The sequence below is a fragment of the Podarcis filfolensis genome, assembly GCF_964270895.1.
Source record: "Podarcis filfolensis genome assembly, chromosome: 7".
NCBI classification, from domain to species: domain Eukaryota; kingdom Metazoa; phylum Chordata; class Lepidosauria; order Squamata; family Lacertidae; genus Podarcis; species Podarcis filfolensis.
Genome location: NC_139603.1, coordinates 33,461,987 through 33,480,067, shown reverse-complemented (window position 1 = coordinate 33,480,067; position 18,081 = coordinate 33,461,987). Strand labels below are relative to the sequence as shown.

At 39.9% G+C, this 18,081-nt stretch overlaps 1 protein-coding gene across 16 annotated transcripts in view; it reads right to left on the bottom strand.

Annotated features, from left to right (window-relative positions):
* LOC310767168 (uncharacterized protein) overlaps window positions 1–18,081 on the bottom strand; it is a 393,524-nt gene that overhangs the window by 222,139 nt on the left and 153,304 nt on the right. For 14 of the 16 annotated variants that reach the window (XR_014550646.1, XR_014550647.1, XR_014550648.1 and 11 more), the window contains one exon: window positions 16,580–16,691. The exons of 1 other annotated variant lie outside the window; for it this stretch is intronic. Coding sequence is in view for 1 of the 15 variants with exons in the window: in XM_083624129.1 (XP_083480255.1) it covers window positions 16,580–16,691 (112 nt within the window). In the remaining 14 variants the exon portion in view is untranslated. Of the gene's footprint in view, window positions 1–4,585; window positions 7,580–13,823; window positions 16,692–18,081 lie in introns of those variants that run through there. One more of the 16 variants, XR_014550655.1, reaches the window with a different exon arrangement.

Below are 18,081 nucleotides of genomic sequence, written 5' to 3'. Positions count from 1 at the left end.
TCCAGCAAGCAACCTCTTAAAATGCATTCAGATCGATTTCTGTTAAGATGCTGCAATCACTAAAGCACATACATCTCACGCAAATTATAATAACGTGCTTCCAGGATGATGCCTCATTTTGGAGAAGGTTCAGAAGAGCAGGTAGAAATGTATTTCAGAAATGAACCCTGACACGAATTGAATTTACAAGGTGAATGAACACTCTAGACAGCTGCCTTAATCAAAAGTACACCACGCCCCCTCCCTGCGGTAAATAAGGAGCAATTAAAGAATTCACTACAGAAATGAGCTCCATTAATCAACTTGATGCAGCAGATTGATGCACAGCCATTAAAGTTGTCTAAACAGTTTTGTTAACCTTTAACAAAAATGTGCAGGGAACACATACTGCAAACTAGCTCACAGTTGAGCCAGATGAAGCCTTGGTTCAAAGAATGTGTCTGAGGCTTACTTAGTTTGCTTTAATTCTGCCAACAATACTGTCACACACAAACAAAGTATTAACTATATGTGGCAATTCCCATCACTGGCAAAATTCACCTTCTCTTACCCACAGAAGACCAAGAGAAGAACATGAATGTTTACTTAAGGAGACATAAAGCCCACAGGGCAGCAAGACAGACTGAAAATACTCATGCACAGAAAGCACAGAGTATAACTAAGGTGTCTGTCCTGATTGATACTCCATCCTGCACGCCCTTCTTGCCTTACTCCTGCTGTTATCACCACAAATCAGTACAGAAGGTGGAAAGGGGAAGAAAGTAACAGATTGCATTAAGCACAAATGTGGGCTTTCAGTGATAGAGTTTGGGCCCCGCATGCCTTTAAGATCTACTCCTTGACAAATGAAATCCATGGTATTACCAAGAAGATAGGTTTATGCAAAGACTGACAGCATTTGATATTGTACACACTTTCCCTTTTCTGTGCTTCTCTTGCCCTTGAAGTTTCCACCTCCCAGAAACTTACAATTTATAGTTGTTTATGGCAATGCTAGCACAAGATCTGTAGGATCTGCAGTCAGGTCCTTGTGTACCCTTCTCCACCAAAGCACATGCATCCCAAAGCTACAGCATCCCAAGAGAGGTAAGGCCAATGTAAGAAAAAGCAGAAATCATATCGTAACTGCACCAAGAAATAATACGCTGTTTTATCATCTGCCCATATCCACAAAACAGCAGATTTTACTCCTTTAACATCCGTGTCTAAATCCAGACATGTGTTGCCTGTTGTTAGCAATTTTTAAGGCTCTGGCTGCTTTTATCTGTTATCACTTACAAACAACAACTAGCTTATTTAGCACCTGCCTAAGCAAAGCAATAGATGATGGACATTTGAGAACCAAGTTATCTCTTATTCCCTGAGCCACCTATGGTTCTGAAGAAGTAATTCCTTGCAATTTAGGGAGAGCAGCCTTTTTAGGGGGCTGGGGGAAGGAGAGAGATCTTAAGCCTACCTAAATCTGCAGAGTTGGGAAAGTAGCCATTTTGGCAAAGCCAGGTTTATAGCTGTCTCCTCCTATTACAAAACATGCAGTGCTGGAAGCCTGCAAGATGAGTCAGTGTGAATGAACCTAATGTAGTTGGAGCTGGTACTAGGGATTCTGGAAAAGAACAATGTCTGATTTACTGCAGATGATCAGTTTTCCAACCCTGTCCACTTCTATTAATTCCTGACACTGTAATTCTAAGCAGATTATTTCAAGGGCACTTTTATGTAAGGATCGGAAACTGCAGCCTAAGTAGTTTTCCAAAGACAGAAATTTTGGGCTATTGTTTTCAACAGCTAAATAATGTGAAGCAAATCGGAACCACTCCAACCATGTGCTACATTCATTGTTTACAAACATTCCAGTTTACACACAAAGCCCACCAGATGGAATTGTTTTTCAGTGGCACTCATATGTGGGCTGTATGTACACTCATCCGTAATATCTGAACTAGCCCTGGTATTATTCCTTCCACTGAGTATTTGAGCATGTCAATTGGTTGTCTCTATGTACTCATTTCCAATTTTCCCAGAAAATGTTGAACCAGAATATGGCAAGGCATGGTTTTTACATTTGTCATAGCATGATGAAGCAACAGTTCAACTTCTAAAAGTAAATAAATGCAACCCCAGGTTGACTTTAACCTATCTATTATGTATTTTGGAAAGTTGGTTCACTACGCACACCTCTTAATATATCACAACTTAATTTTGCATGAGAGTTCCTGAGATCAAGGACCATGTTTTCCTCTACGTTTTGCTACAACCGGACGCCATTTTGAATCAAGATGGCAGACTGAACCTTCCAAAGCTACATTGATTTTGACCTACCCACCTTTAGAAATTAGCTGGTTAAATATAATTCTGTGGACTAACCAAACGGTCATAGAGATCCCGTCTTTGAACACTGGGTTATATTCAATGCTCATCCTACTCAGAAGAGACCCATTAAAATTAATGAACATGAGGAACTTGGGTTCATTGATTTAAGTGGGTCTACTCTGAGTAACACTTAGTTGGCTACAACCCACTATAAATGAATTTAAGCAAGACTGAGGCTTTGATTTAAAATCAGCTTCACTCTTTATTTAAAGGGGGGGGGGGATAACAGCTAGCCAAGTCTTTAAAGTGTCACTGGACTTTAAGTGAGCCACAAGGTCCAGATCTCCTGCTAGACATACAAGACTCTTTTGGTGATGTAGATCCCATTAAACAAAGTAAAGTAATGTAGCTATATAATTCTGTTCACCTTTATAGCACTACAATTATAATGAAAACTAATAGAGCTTACTCCTTGACCCTTAATTAGCAGGAGGACTGAGAGAACCTTAAGATTTTCTGTATTTCCTTTACATTTATGACATAGAAGTGCTTCTGGAATTAGCCTTAAATTAAAGATATAGCAAGAGTGAGCCAACTATAAAAGCTTTGCATTGGAATATGAAGGCTAGCTTAGACACAAACCACGACTTTCAAATTCAAGATATATCCAAGCTAAATGGTTTTGCATTCATGATCACTTTTATGGACCAGAATCCATGCTCTACCTAAAGGCTAAAAGATTGGATAGCAGAATCCATCTTTTAAAATGTATTTTTATTTCTATAAATGCTTTTTATGCCACCTTTCAGCTGTATCAGGGGCTCCCAGGGTGGTTTAGAACTGTAAAATCTCAGTACTGTTACAAACAGACAGCATTAAAAGCTGGAGTAAAACAATTAAAACAAAACCAGAGCTAGCAAGGTTAAAATACTCTAGCAGAAGAGAAACATTTTAACTATCTGGCCAAAACATAACAGAGAACAGACAGAGAAGCAGCCAGTCTTTTTCTCCTTATTACTAACCACTATGACAGGCTGAACAGAGGTTAATGGGTGGCTAAACTGAAGTATACACCAAGAGCCACTTAGAAAGAAAAAAGTGACAATTACAACATCTCTTCTGCCAAAACAGAGCTGGGTGGTTTGATATATTCACAGTATACAAAGATACATCTGAGTTGGACTAAATGACCCTTGGGGTCCCTTCCAACTCTACAATTCTACTGTTCTATGATTCTCCCTCAAATGCATTCAATATTCAGTGGTCCAATAAGAGCCAGCTGGCCGGATCTTCCAAGGTTTAGCATCAAGACACAAGCATCAGTGAACTCCAAGTGAAAAATCTGGCAGAAGGTTCCAGGTTTCCCTCCGCCGCCCCTCTTTCTCTGCCACTGGGACAGGAAGAGCTGATTGTATGCTTTTTCTCACTCCACGGCTCCAAAAATGATATGGCTGAAAGCTGCACTGTCGGGTCCAGCCAAATCAAGTGATCTGGGGAGCCAACAGAGGCCTTGCAAGCCTCATACAACTGATGCCCCCAGGCTTTGGCTCCTCCATCTGAGCAACCTGTGGCTCTCCAGGTGTTACTGGGCTGCAGCTCCCATCATTACTGCCCATGATGGTTGGGGCTGATAGTTGTTTCAGCCTAACATCTCTGGTTCCCCACTCTTGCTCTGCAGATTCCTGGAATCTTGCCTTGCCTGAAGCACCATCTTCCATGGCCTCATCTGACACCTCACCTTAACTCCCCTGAAGCTCTGTTTCGGTTTGGCTCACCTCACCCAAAGCCTCACCTTATCTTTATTAGCCTGAAGCTCTGTCTTGCCTCACCTTTCCCAAACTCTGTCAAGCCCTGCTTGAAATGTTGTCATGCCAGAAGTTTTTCCTTGAATAGCTATTGAGCTACTGCTGTCACCTCCTCCTGTGTTTGACCCATCTGCCAACCACCAGTTGTGGCTAATTTCAGAGAAGATATTTTAAAAACAAGCAAGGGGAAACATGATAGCAGTCTTCAGATATGATTCAGAAGATGGAGCAGACTTCTTTTCTGTTTCTCGGGTGGGCAAGAAGAGAACCGACAGGTAGAAATTTCAAGGAAGCAGGTTTCAGCTAAGCAGTGGGATACATTTCCCACTGGTACATATTTGACAGTGGAGCAGACTGCCTCAGGATGTAGTGAACTCTCTTTTGCAAGAGTTATTTACGCAGTCTGGGTGGCCATCTGTCAGAGATGCTATAGTTGTAGCCAGCTTTGCAGATCCTGCACTGAGTACTAGCTTGGACCATCACTTCCAATATCGCTTCCAACGCATGATTCTATAGTTTTTCTACACAGTATCAGGGTTAGCGACATCCTATGTGTAGTATCTACTACCAGATGAAACCAGACAGGAGTCTACTGTGGGGATGATTTGGTGCATACCAAATAATTTCTTTCTTTCTTTCTTTCTTTCTTTCTTTCTTTCTTTCTTTCTTTCTTTCTTCTAAGGGTTTCTCTGAAGTGTCTTCCAGTCATTTATGGAAGATACATTTCATATTTGATGAAATGATTTCCTTGGTTTTTTAGAATTTGTATGGACAGTGTTAATGTCCTAGAGTTTGTTTAATGGATTTTATTGTTCTTAAAAGTTGCCTTTCAGTGTTTAATTATGTTTTTACTGTGTGCACTTCTTCAATAGCTTTATTTCAAGAAGTGGTCTAACAACAGCAACAACAATTAGGATCTCTTTTCAGTTGTATCCTGAAGCTGCCTGAAGATGTACGTTTCCCACATTCAATCTACATGCTAGTTCTATACCAGTAACACCCTCACCCAGGTTGCCCAGAAAGTCCTATTCAGCTTTATCAAAAGGTTCCTCAACAGTTATGCCTAAAATGTTAAATTAGCCTGTTCTGCTTCACTGCTCATTCTTAAAAATGAGAAGGTGTTCCTTCTAATGTGGCAGGTAAAGCAACAGCTGGGAGGCCTAACTCCCACACCTCGTAGACAACTCCAAATCAGCAATCCTAGTCTTCTATGAGGCCTGACATTATCATTACAAAGATCTCTGTAAATAAAGAAATATGAACTGCTGGTGTCTGGTTAGGCTTGTCTCTCTCCTTGTGTGAAAGAAGCTGCTTTTAGGGCTATTGGATTGCCCTAAAGGCTTCCCAGAGTGTTGTATAATAAAAGATGACTGAAGCAGAGGCTGTGTCAACAGACACTTCCTTTGAGGGATGTAAAAAGCAGAACAATGTCTCACTCATCAAATACATCATAGAGCAAACATAGCAAGCCAAAATATCTTTTCCCCAACCAACAGCCTTGTAAAAGAAAGTATATTACATTGTGGGGAAAGGGAAGGAGGCGATCTGGTCACAAGCCAGGTGATGCCATTATCAGCTACTTAACAAAGGTCATAGGCAGAATAGCTGGAAAGGACTTTAATATGTGCATGCCACCATCAACACACCACAGTTCTTAGAAGTGCAAGATGTTTCAAAGCTCATCCCAGGCCTTTCAGGGCTGGTCTACACATTGCTGCAGTCACATGCCGGATCACTTCACATTGCTCCAAATGGTGGCAGGTATCACATAACATGCAATTTTTTCATCACATCATTCAAGCATTTTTCACCACACAACTATATGAACTAAAAAAAAAAAAAAGACCATGGATACAGATGTGGCCATTTATCACCTGTGGCAGCTACCAGTAACCTTACACATTCAGCAGTATAAGACACTGGGTCATGTGTCGCATCCATCCACATTGCAAAGAGAGATTCTAAAATCCTTATTGGAGCGATACTTTTATTAGACCAACCAAAATATCACAAAATACTATGCAAACTTTTGAGATCTTCAGAATTCTTCAGCAGGCTAAGTAGTAAGCAAGGCAATGGGGATTTGTGATGGGCTGATGTTTAAGTGATGAAGTTTGCATCTGGTAAAAGACTTAAGATGGGATGGGTGAGTGGAATGCCCTAATAAAGATTTTGGGATGCTTCTTATGGGCTTTCATTACCTTTACGTTACCATGAAGAGTGTTATCCTGACTACTCCATATTTTTAAACAATGTCAGAGAACTAACACTTGCCTCACCGCATGGCTAGACTCTACTGAAAGCCAGCACTGCACAAGAAGATTGCAAAAACTTCTCTGTTAAGTATGTCGTGACATGGCAAAAACTGCACCTATTCTGTGTGGTGAGCAGCTCTACCCCTGTAGCTAACTATGTAATAAAACTATAAGCTACAGTGATTTAAAGTAGCTTCTATGTGGTAGCTAGGAAATGCAGGCCAGGCTTTCTCTAAAAATAATTATACCGCCACAGTTAACGTCTCACAGGATCACGAGTGAGACTAAACACAACCTTAAAAAGATCTAAAAATAATGGCACAAAGCCTTCCTGACAGTTCCTCTACAACAGCATTTTAGCAATTCCCAAATGTATTAGGGAACCAAATCACTTCTCGATCCGGTGTAGAATGTCAAAGATCAGCTTTACAAGCAGGAAACCATCCTCAGCCATCCTAATTTAGCATGCCATGCCATAACAGTAGCTGGAAACTGGGTATTATATTTAGAAGTAATCAGGACATCCAAACATCTGAATTTAGTGACTTGAAAGGAAGAAAGTGGTGACCTGTTTTCAAAACTACTCATTTTCAAACTTTCAACTTCTTCTATTTTAGTAAGACTGAGCTGTTGTTTTTAAAACAGTTTTCTGAAGTCTCCTCTCTAAAACTTGTGACCTGCCTTCAACTTTCCCACACAACATCAAAATCAGAGGAGAAACACATTGGGAGAAGGGAGTGCGAAAGAAAAGAGGGCAGGTAATTTGAGTCACTTTGGCTGGAAACAGGATTCATCCTTTCTTTTTCTTTTTTACATATATAGAAAACTGAGAACGATGTAGTCTGCAACAATATTCCAGTAGTCTTTTATTCGGGCAATAAATCACTTCAATAAAAAAGGAAGGAAGTTTTCTACACTTTATCATTTTCAACATACTTACCAATATTATAGAGCAACAAAGGGTGTGTGTTTTTACAATGCTTATATACTTACTGCTTCCCCCCACCCCAAAGTTCTGTAAATGTTTTGATGATTTTAGGACCCAAAGCCAACAGAATTTAAGAGATTTACATGTATTATATGTCTGGATAGCAACCGTATCTAAAAATATCACTGGCAACTGTGCTTCCCTCCTAATGCCAAGGCGACTGGCTTGTCTTTCAAGATTCATGGGAGGTGTCTACTTGCCCATTATTCTCTTCAGTCAGACTTTTTTTTTTTTTTTTTTTTTTTTAAATAATTTTTATTACGTTTCTTTTCATAATTTTGACAATTCAATACAATACAGAAAAACCCAAATACAAGAAACAATTTTTGATTTTTTTAGCAAAAAAGAAAACCATTGGACTTCCCCACACCTTCCAGATCTGCGTTCTTTGTAGTAGCAATATCAGCAATTTGTTACCTTATTTCAAACCTTGTTGGAACTTTCCATTATTATGTACCCATATTCAGTATATTGTATCTTAACTTTGTTACCTTTTAAAATAAACATAAAATGTTTGATTCACATTGACTTCTTTTCTCATTTGTCATTAATTTTACCATTTGCTTAATCATATTTGCTAAAGCGTAACCTTTCCAAAAACATGCACTGTCTTAAAGTTCATACAGCTTATAGTATTTTTGCAAATAGTCTTTAAATTTTTTCCAATCCGCCTCGACTGATTCTTCATCCAAATCTCGGATTCTGCCGGTCATTTCAGCTAGTTCCATATAGTCCATCAACTGCGTCTGCCATTCCTCCAACGTGGGTAAATCTTGTGTCTTCCAATTCTTTGCGATGAGTATTCTTGCTGCTGTGGTAGCATACATAAACAAAGTTCTATCTTTCTTTGACACTTTCTGGTCTACCATGCCCAGCAGGAAGGCCTCTGGTTTCTTGGGAAAGGTATACTTAAATACCTTTTTCAGTTCATTGTAAATCATTTCCCAGAAGGCCTTCACTTTTGGGCAGGTCCACCAGAGATGAAAAAATGTCCCTTCTGCCTCCTTACATTTCCAACATTTGTTATCAGACAGGTGATATATCTTAGCTAGCTTGACTGGGGTCATGTACCACCGGTATAACATTTTCATAATATTTTCTTTCAGGGCGCTACATGCCGTGAATTTTATCCCGTTGTTCCATAACCTTTCCCAGTCTTCAAACATAATGTTATGTCCGACATCCTGTGCCCATTTTATCATGGCAGATTTAACTGTCTCATCCTGTGTATTCCACTTAAGCAGCAAGTTGTACATTCTCGATAATACCTTAGTTTTTGGTTCTAACAATTCTGTCTCCAATTTCGATTTTTCCACTTGGAAACCAACTTTTTTATCCAATTTAAAAACCTCTTGAATTTGAGCATAGTGTAACCAATCTCGCACCTTATTTTTTAGTTTATCCTTACTCTGCAGTTTCCAGTTGTCTCCAATTTTTTCGATTATTTCCCAATATTTCGGCCAATAGGCCTCCATATTGGGTCTTTTTCGAGCCTTGGCCTCCACTGGTGATAGCCACCTCGGGGTTTTACTCTCTAATAAGTCCTTATATTTCATCCAGACTGCAAAAATTGATTTTCTGACAATATGATTTTTGAACAGTTTATGAACCTTAACCTTGTCGTACCATAGATATGCATGCCAACCAAAAGCATTATCAAACCCTTCCAGATCCAGGACATCAGTGTTTTCTAACAAAAACCAATCTTTCAACCAGCAGAAGGCTGCAGATTCATAATATAACCTCAAGTCCGGCAGGGCAAACCCTCCTCTTTCTTTCGAGTCAGTTAGTATTTTAAACTTTATTCGAGGCTTTTTGCCCTGCCAGACAAACCCAGATATATCCTTCTGCCATTTTCCAAAACATTCCACTCTGTCCACGATCTGTAGGGTCTGAAACAAAAATAACATTTTCGGCAATACATTCATCTTTATAGCTGCTATTCGACCCAACAAGGAAAGTTTCAATCTTGACCAAATTTCTAAGTCCTTCTTAATTTCCGACCAACATTTTTCATAATTGTCTTTAAATAAGTTCAAATTTTTGGAAGACAAATAGATCCCTAGGTATTTCACCTTTTTAACCACATTTAATTCTGTTTCTCTCTGAAACCCCTCTGTTTCTGTAGATGTCAAGTTTTTGGCCAAAACCTTAGTCTTTTGTTTGTTCAACTTAAATCCTGCAACCCGACCAAACTCATGAATAAGTTCTAAAACTCTTTTTGTACTGGGTTCTGGCTCCTGTAATGTCAAAACTAAGTCATCTGCAAAAGCTTTCAGTTTATATTGTTTCACTCCGACCTCTATCCCTTGTACCAACCGGTCCTCCCTAATCATGTTCAATAGCACCTCCAGGACTGAAATGAATAAAAGAGGGGATAGAGGGCACCCTTGTCGTGTCCCTTTTTCAATTTTAAATTCCTCCGTCACCACATTGTTCACTATTAATTTAGCTTTCTGTTCTGAATAGATTGCTTCTATTCCATTTTCAAACCCCCGTCCCACTCCCATCCCTTCCAAATTTTTCTTCATAAACTTCCAAGATATATTATCAAATGCTTTCTCCGCATCAATGAAGATTAAAACCGCCCTTGTGTTCCTATTGGTTTGCAATAGTTCCAAAATGTCAATGATGTTTCTGGTATTTCCATATAAATGTCTACCAGGGAGAAAGCCAGCTTGGTCCTTGTGAATTACTTCATTTAAGACCTTTTTAAGTCTGCTTGCTAAAATGTCTGCAAATATTTTGTAATCCACATTCAGGAGTGAGATGGGACGGTAGTTCTTAAGCTGGGTCTTTTCAGATTCTAGCTTGGGTATCAATGTGATGAATGCTTCTTTCCACGTTTCCGGTGCCCTCTTCCCCTCCATGATCTGGTTGCATACCTCCATCAAAGGCTGTGTCAAGTAGTCCTTCAAAGTCTTGTAGTATTTGGAGGTAAGCCCATCCGGGCCTGGAGATTTGCCAAGTTGCATATTCTGAATGGCACCTTCAATTTCCTGTTGAGTTATTTTACAATTCAAGATTGATCTTTTATCTTGGGTTATTTTTGGTAGTCCATTTATCCTTAAAAATTGATCTATCTCCAACTCTTTCTGAGGCCCTTGTGCATAAAGTTCTTTGAAGTATCTGTGGAAGCACTTCCTGATTTCTTCTGGTTTCTGAACCATTCTTCCTTCAATCTCTAGATTTGTCACTGTATTTAACTTTTGTCTTTTTTTCAGCTGCCAAGCTAGCAGCTTTCCACATTTGTTTGCTGATTCAAACGATCTTTGCTTCATCTGTTTGATTTTCCATTCGATCTCTTGATTTATCAGTTTAGAGTATTGTGCTTGATGGAATTTGATTTCTCTCAGCACTTCCTTTGACTTGGGATTGGTTCTCAGTTTCTTCTCACCTTGATATATTTTCTCCAATATTTTATCCTTCTTTCCATTCCAGAGCTTTTTCTTGATTGTATTTTGTTGTATCAGAAACCCTCTCATAACGGCTTTACTTGCGTCCCAGATCATTCTTTTTTCAACTGTAGTGTTCAGGTTGATTTCAAAATAGTCCTTTAACGTTTTTTGGGCCTTTTTCACAATCTCTTGATCTCTTAATAAGGTGTCATTCATTCTCCATCTGAAGGAACCGGTTTGGGTAAGTCTAAGTTCTAGTTTCAAAGCATTGTGGTCGGAGCATGTTTTTGGGCAGATTTCCACCTTTCTAGTCTTGGGTGCCAGCCCTCTAGATGTCCAGATTTGGTCGATCCTTGTCCATGACAGGTGGGCCTCAGAGAAGAAAGTTCCTTCTTTACCTAGGGGGTCTTTTGTCCTCCATATATCAATCAGATCCAAATTGTCAATCAGTTCAAAGAAAGTTTTAGGCAGTCTGCCATCTGATGTTAAGTTTTGATTTTGAGACTTATCCATATGTGTAGATACCACTCCATTCATGTCTCCCATCATTATGATGTTGTTGTAGTCCATATAGTCCAACATGGTCTCATGCAGCTTCTTAAAAAATTCTGATTTCCCGTCATTTGGCGCATATATTCCTAATATCAAAATTTTTTCTCCTTGTGTCTGGATTTCAATCGCCAAGATTCTTCCTTGCTCATCTTTAAATACAAATTTTGGTGCCAGGCTCTCCTTGGCATATATCACCACGCCTCTTTTCTTAACCTTGTCTGATGAAATAAATTCTTGGCCTAGTCTTTTGTTAACTAAGACTTTTCTGTGAAGCCTGGTCACATGGGTTTCTTGTAAACAAATAATGTCCAATTGTTCTTTCTTCAATATGTGAAATATTTTCCTTCTTTTTTCCGGAGAATTTCCGCCATTTATATTCCAACTAAGTAGCTGCAGAGACATCCTGTACTGTTTTGTTACACCTAGAGTGATGTATCTTCTGGTCCCGAGGGTGTAGGGCCTGCTCCGCCTCCAGGCGGAATCCCAGCTTGTGGTAGAGGACAAAGTGCTGCTGCTTCTTTTTGGAGATCTTCACCGTGATCGTGCAGGAACTTTTGTAAATCCTCTGGTGTTTTTATCTTTACCTTCTTCTGCTTATAAGTAAATGATAACCCTTGTGGAAACTCCCACCTATAACGAATTGTGTTGATTCTCAGCAGTCTTGCCAGTTCTGAATAAGTGGTTCTCAAGTCCAATAACTGTTTTGGGATGTCTCGGTAAATTTCCACCCTTTTATCTTGTATCACCAATGTATTTGCGAAATGTAGGCCTAATATTTTGTCTCTCTCTTCCCTTGATCTCAAAATTATCAAACAATCTCTGGGTCTGTCCTTCCTTACCAATCTTCCCAGCCGAAAAGCTGACACTATTTTAAAGTCAGTTTCTTCCTTAATGCCCCAGAATTTTGAAAATTCTGTTGTCAAAAATCCAATTAAATCTTCTTGTTCAATTTCTGGGATTGCTCTTAATCTGAGGTTATTCTCACGATTTTTCAATTCCACCATCGAGAGGTAGGCTTGTTGTTCACCAATTTGTTTATGCAAAGGTTTAACTTCACCTCTAACTTCCTCGACCTCTTTTCTAGCTGCCGTTGCAATTTGAACAGCTTCCCCAGCCAAATTACGGTTTTCTTGTGTAGCTCCTTGCAATTTTTCAATTGCTTGTGTATGCTGGGAAACCTGATCTGTCAATTTCTGGATCGAAGATGTAGCTTGGTCAATTTTTGATGATTGGTTGTCAACCTTTTGATTTAAAGCTGCCAACTGCTCCAAGATTTGTTTCAGAACTCCCTCAGATGCTCCTGCTGCCATATCTTCCTCTGCTGGAATTTTAGACTTTTCGGCTTCTGCCTTTTGTACGCCCAGCACAGCTGGAACTGATGATCTGCGTCCCTGAGTCAAAGTTGTTTGTACAAGCTGTGCCTGCTTTTTTTCCTTTTCCTTCTCCTTAGCTTCCTTGGCTTTGGCTGCTCTTGTCTTTCCTGTACCACTCATCAGTCAATGTTCAAGGTCAAATTGTTATTGTCCCATGGGAAAGACAGATCCAATTTAAAAACAATCCAGTGAGAGAGAGTAAACATAAAAAGCTGTTCCCAGGCCTTATATTCCCAAAATCCTCTAGGGGGAGTACCACCAAAGTTTCAAAAAGAAGAAGGCAACTTTTCCGCCATTAAAGTCCCCTGTATGTTAAAAAACAGAAATGCAATAGTCCCAAATGGTAATAAACAAGTCCTGCAGAGTACTTTAAACTTTTAACAAAGTTTCAAAAAGGTGCCTACAATTTGTATCCAGTCCAGCTTGTTAAAGCTCAAAAGCTCAAGGGTATCCATACGTCTGTAAAAGTTTGTAACAATTTGTAACAGTTCCGCAGTTAAACAGTTTCCCCTCCAGCAGCCCGACGATTTGGAATTTAGCTTTGAATGATCTTACTGGGGAGGATCGCTCCAATTTTCCTTTTAAAAAATTGCTCACAAATAAGTCTATCTTTTCTCGTTAACAGTCACTTCTGAAAGTGCATGAAAGTCCCTCTTTAAAACATCCCTTTTCAGCCGCTTTTCGCTTCTCTGATCCCTTGCTTTGATCTTGTAAGCAGCTCCGGGAGGCGGACTTCCTTTTTAACGTCTCCCGGTTACAGCCAAAATTTTTTTCAAGAATTTACTGCCGAATTTAACGTCCTTACTCACGGGTTTGTTGTTTCAGTCGAATCTTTAAAGGAAGAAAGGTCGGCGCTCATCTGCAACAGCTGCGCGGCTTCACTCCCGCAGAAAGAGCGATGAACTCACAGCACCGCTACCCCTCTTTCACTCCGGAGCCCCTTACGGGGTTCCTTTCGCGATTTCGGGGTCGCTCCAGGTGCCCGCCGAGTCCCACGGCCACGAGCTCACTCTGCTCGTGGTTTTTCTTGATGGGTCATCGCTGTGCCGCAGCGAAACGACCCTTTCCTGCGGAGCCCCTCTTCAGACTAGAAGAGGACCGCCATTACAGTTTCGCGCCGCCTCCGGAAGTCTCAGTCAGACTTTTTTTAACATAGCTACATCTCATAGGAGTTGCATTAATGCTGTCTCAGTGATGCCAGAAAATGTGACCCAAACTGTTGGTTAAGGGAAAGAAAAGCAGCTATATGAAGACTAAGCTCCATTTCCCACACACACAAAAAACATATGGCATGGGGGGCATTGGCAAGAAGTGACAAGGAAACAGCTATGCCTAATTTATACTGCAATTGATTAATGGATGGTTTCTGTCCATGCACATTTCTAGCACTCTAAACATAAATAGTGCAATTTAGCTGCCCTAATAAAAAAATGGGCTTTAAATACAATAGCAAGCAACATATTAAATACAAACTTTCTCTTTTTAAAAAGACACACATCCATGTTAATGGTGCACTCCAGACAAACCTTGCAAGTGCAGGGATAGGTGTGTCAGGTGTGGCGAGTATGGACCTCCCAAGACAATTGGACCTTAACTCCCATCATCCCTTACAATTGAGCTGGAAATGCCAGTTTGGAATCCAACAACTGGAGGTCCAGAGGTTCCCCATCCTTGCTTTAGTGTAAATAAATTCAAAGGGTTCATAGAGCTGTTCATAGAGCTCTACTAGTGAATCACACCCCTCTCTCAGACTTTATGGCCTACATTATCCTGACTGCACATCTAAGTCTGAGCCAAGTGCTGGCCAGGTTACCAAAATCAAAGTACTGTATCTTAGTTTTCCAATACGAAAATCACATGTGTATTCCTGTCACTACATGTGTACGTTAATTACCCATGCTTTAGGCACTGCACTTGACGGAGCATGAGGTTTAAAGGTTGTGTGTCTTTCATTAAGACGTCAGAGATTCCCATTAAATAAATAAACAAGTGCAACAGCCATCTGACTTGGTGGTGAGGGGGGAAAATAGGAAAACCAAATCAAAACGCATTCTCAAAACCATTTTAAAGAAAGATTCCCCCACCCCTACCCCTTGATTGGTTTTAGACTAGAACTTAAATTTCTCTGTTTGTATAAAAACAGCACAACAGTTAATAGTAATTATTGGCAAAGCTTTCAGCAGCATTGATGGAGCGGGTGACAAAATCAGTTCCACAAAAGTGGCCGCATTCCTTCAGAACCATGCAAGAAAGGGAAAGAAGGCATGCTTGCCATCCGCTCCCTTGGCCCTCCTCCGTTTTTGCAAAGGAGAATGAAAATGCAAATGAGAATAAAGGTTGCAAAGTTATGCGGGGATGGGAGGAGTTGCAGGTTTAAGATAGATTTCAAAATATATTTCCATGGGAATATTTTACCCAGTATAAGAGGAAGAATAGCAAACTATCACCCATGTAACCAGAGCCAAACTCCTTGGGAAAGTAATCCTGCAAACAATCCTGCAAAAATAAGCAACCATGCACACAGAGTGGCAGGAGGCAGTGAGATCACAGAATAACAGAATGCTCACACTATTGCTGATTTCGGCAGTCTCCACAAACTCAGCACCACGTGTAATTTGTCTCTAAGACATGCGTTGCTTATTGCATGTCTTGTATTATAACACAAGATACCAAAAATCTATCTTCACATGCACATACATACATGCATTGGCTACGATAACAGAAAAACCCAACAGCTTGATCCTGAATATGGAACCTATTACAGACAGTACTGATGGGAATAATAACATTAATCCATAGGATGGGGATTCTAACACATTCTGCTTTGCTGTATTGGCTAGACATTAAGCCAATATAACATCACATGATGTCATCCAGTCTCATTGGCCAAAGATACACAAGGTCTTCCAGATGTGAAAAGGGGTTCTTTTTATTCATTTACTTGAGTATGAAAGGGATCTTTAACTTGCACGCCATAAAAGATGAAGAACCAGAGTGTGAAATACTTATCACTTCATCAGACTGCCGCATATGATGCCAATTCAGAATCTTCACAGACTCATGGGAATCAGCATCATGTGGGTTTTAAGGGGGGGGGCGGACATAGGGAACTAAAAACTAAGTACAGCAATTAAACACAGCCAATAACAGAAGCCATATGCAGATCAGCTTGACTTAGAGAATTATAGTCTGGATGACTGAAAAAACGCAAGTCTCACTACACGAAAAGAGGGGGAAAGGCTTGTTTTGGTTCTGCAGTGGTGCCTCGAAAGGCCAAACAACCTTTCTGCAAAGAAGATTTAAAAAAAAAAACATTTTCAAAAGTTAAACTGTTTCTGATTTCCTTTCCAAGACAGAAAAAGTTGGCATATAAGTGTAAGAAAATAAATAATGCAGAGGAGCCTTTCTATGTCAATAGACCTATTTTAAAAGGAGGACAATATCTAGGCAAATGAGCACATTAGACTGGACTCCACACTTTCTACTCTTGAATGAATGGTTAACGTAAAGCTTCTTTAAGAAAGAGCTAGTTGTCAAACAGAACGCACTGTCCACAAGAACTCATTGGGGGGGGGGGGAATCCAGTATTGGCAGTTACTAGATAGAAAGTGTATGAAAGTTGGTTCGAGTGTGGACCTTCGGCGCTCCCTCCCAACTCTACAATTCTGTAATTCTCTGATTCATAATAACCTCTTTACTTTTGCTTATAGAAACCCTCAAGAATACCAAACAGGAAGACAGAAGTCGGTAGTTTGACTTTTAATTAAAGGGTGTCCCTACAGTATCACAGTGGGTTTCTATTCCAATCTGAAAACATCTAGGTAATATCCCTGTTTTTAACTGTAGGTCTGCTAAAAGAAAGCTTGTGGTATTACATAGAATCCCATAACTCACTTACCTGAGATATCTGTCCTGCAACAGGAAGGAACTCACAGTCCCACAAGTAAATCCTTTAATTACTGACTCTCTCAAAGATAAATCATCATTCACTGCACTGACACGAGTTCTACCTGAAAGAGAGGGAAATCACCACAGAAAGATCTTGAGTCAGTTTATGTCAAAAAGAAAGTCTGGTTCTGTTTTTTAAATGGAGAAGACAATTAATAGTAGACCCTGTACTATATATGGCAGTTATGTATTTTCTCACAGGAACTCTAAAACCAGCACATAATAAACCTTTTAAAAACATTTTAAAGGTTTGGCGATTAAGCACGTAGAGAAATACCCTTTCCTCCATGAGCTAGGAGCTTTATAGCAGGTGAAGATTCACTCATGAGCAAAGAAATGTGAGTGTTCCAATCAATTATGAAACCATTAGAAGGAATAACACAATTACCTTTTATCTCTTGCAAACTTTAAGATGAGACAATAGCTGTACTGTAGTCCTAAAAGATACCTACAGGGATGTAAGGCTCCTTTCAAGTAAATATGCATAGGACGGCACTGTTAATTAAAATGGCTGGGTCTCTAGAATGGTAGCACTGGTCTCATAAGAATGTGTTCCATTTAGGATAAAGGACAGTATAGAGATATAATAATAATAATAATAATAATAATAATAACAACAACAACAACAACAACAACAACAACAACAACAACAACAACAATAATAATAACAACAACAACAACAACAACAATAATAATACCTTTATTGTCAATGTACAACCTGTGTACAATGAAATTAACTGAGCCCCCACCACCACCACCAAACACTCAATCTCATTGCCCTCTGTGTTCTTGTCGCACAACACACCAACCCCAAAAGTCAGTTGCACTATATTATTTTCCCTTCAGCAGCCTAACAGCCCACAGGTAGAAACTGTTTTTTAGCCTGTTGATACAACTGATTATACTTCTATATCTCCTGCCCAAGGGTAGAAGATTAAAGAGGTGCTGGCCGGGGTGTGAATTGTCCCCAAGAATTTTTCTCGCTCTCCTAAGGCATCAATCCCTTGCGATGTCATCTAGCGGGCTCAGGGGACAGCCCATGATATCATGTGCTGTGTTCACCACCCTCTGTAAAAACTTTCTGTCCGGGGCTGTCAAGCCAATGTACCACACTGTGATACAATATGAGAGGACACTTTCGATTGTGGACCGGTAGAAGGAGGTCATCAACTGTTGTTTAACATTGTTCTTTCGCAAGACCCTGAGGAAATGGAGTCTCTGTTGGGCCTTCCTAACCACCTGAGTTATATTGTTTTTCCAAGTGAGGTCTTCACTAAGGTAAACTCCCAGGAATTTAAAGGAAGAGACTCTCTCCAAACAACTCCCCCCCCCCCCGATATACAATGGGGCTAGTTCCACTCTCTTCCCCCAAAAGTCCAACACCATCTCCTCCGTCTTGCTAATATTTAGGTACAAGTTATTATCTAGGCACCATGTAGATACTTTTTTAAC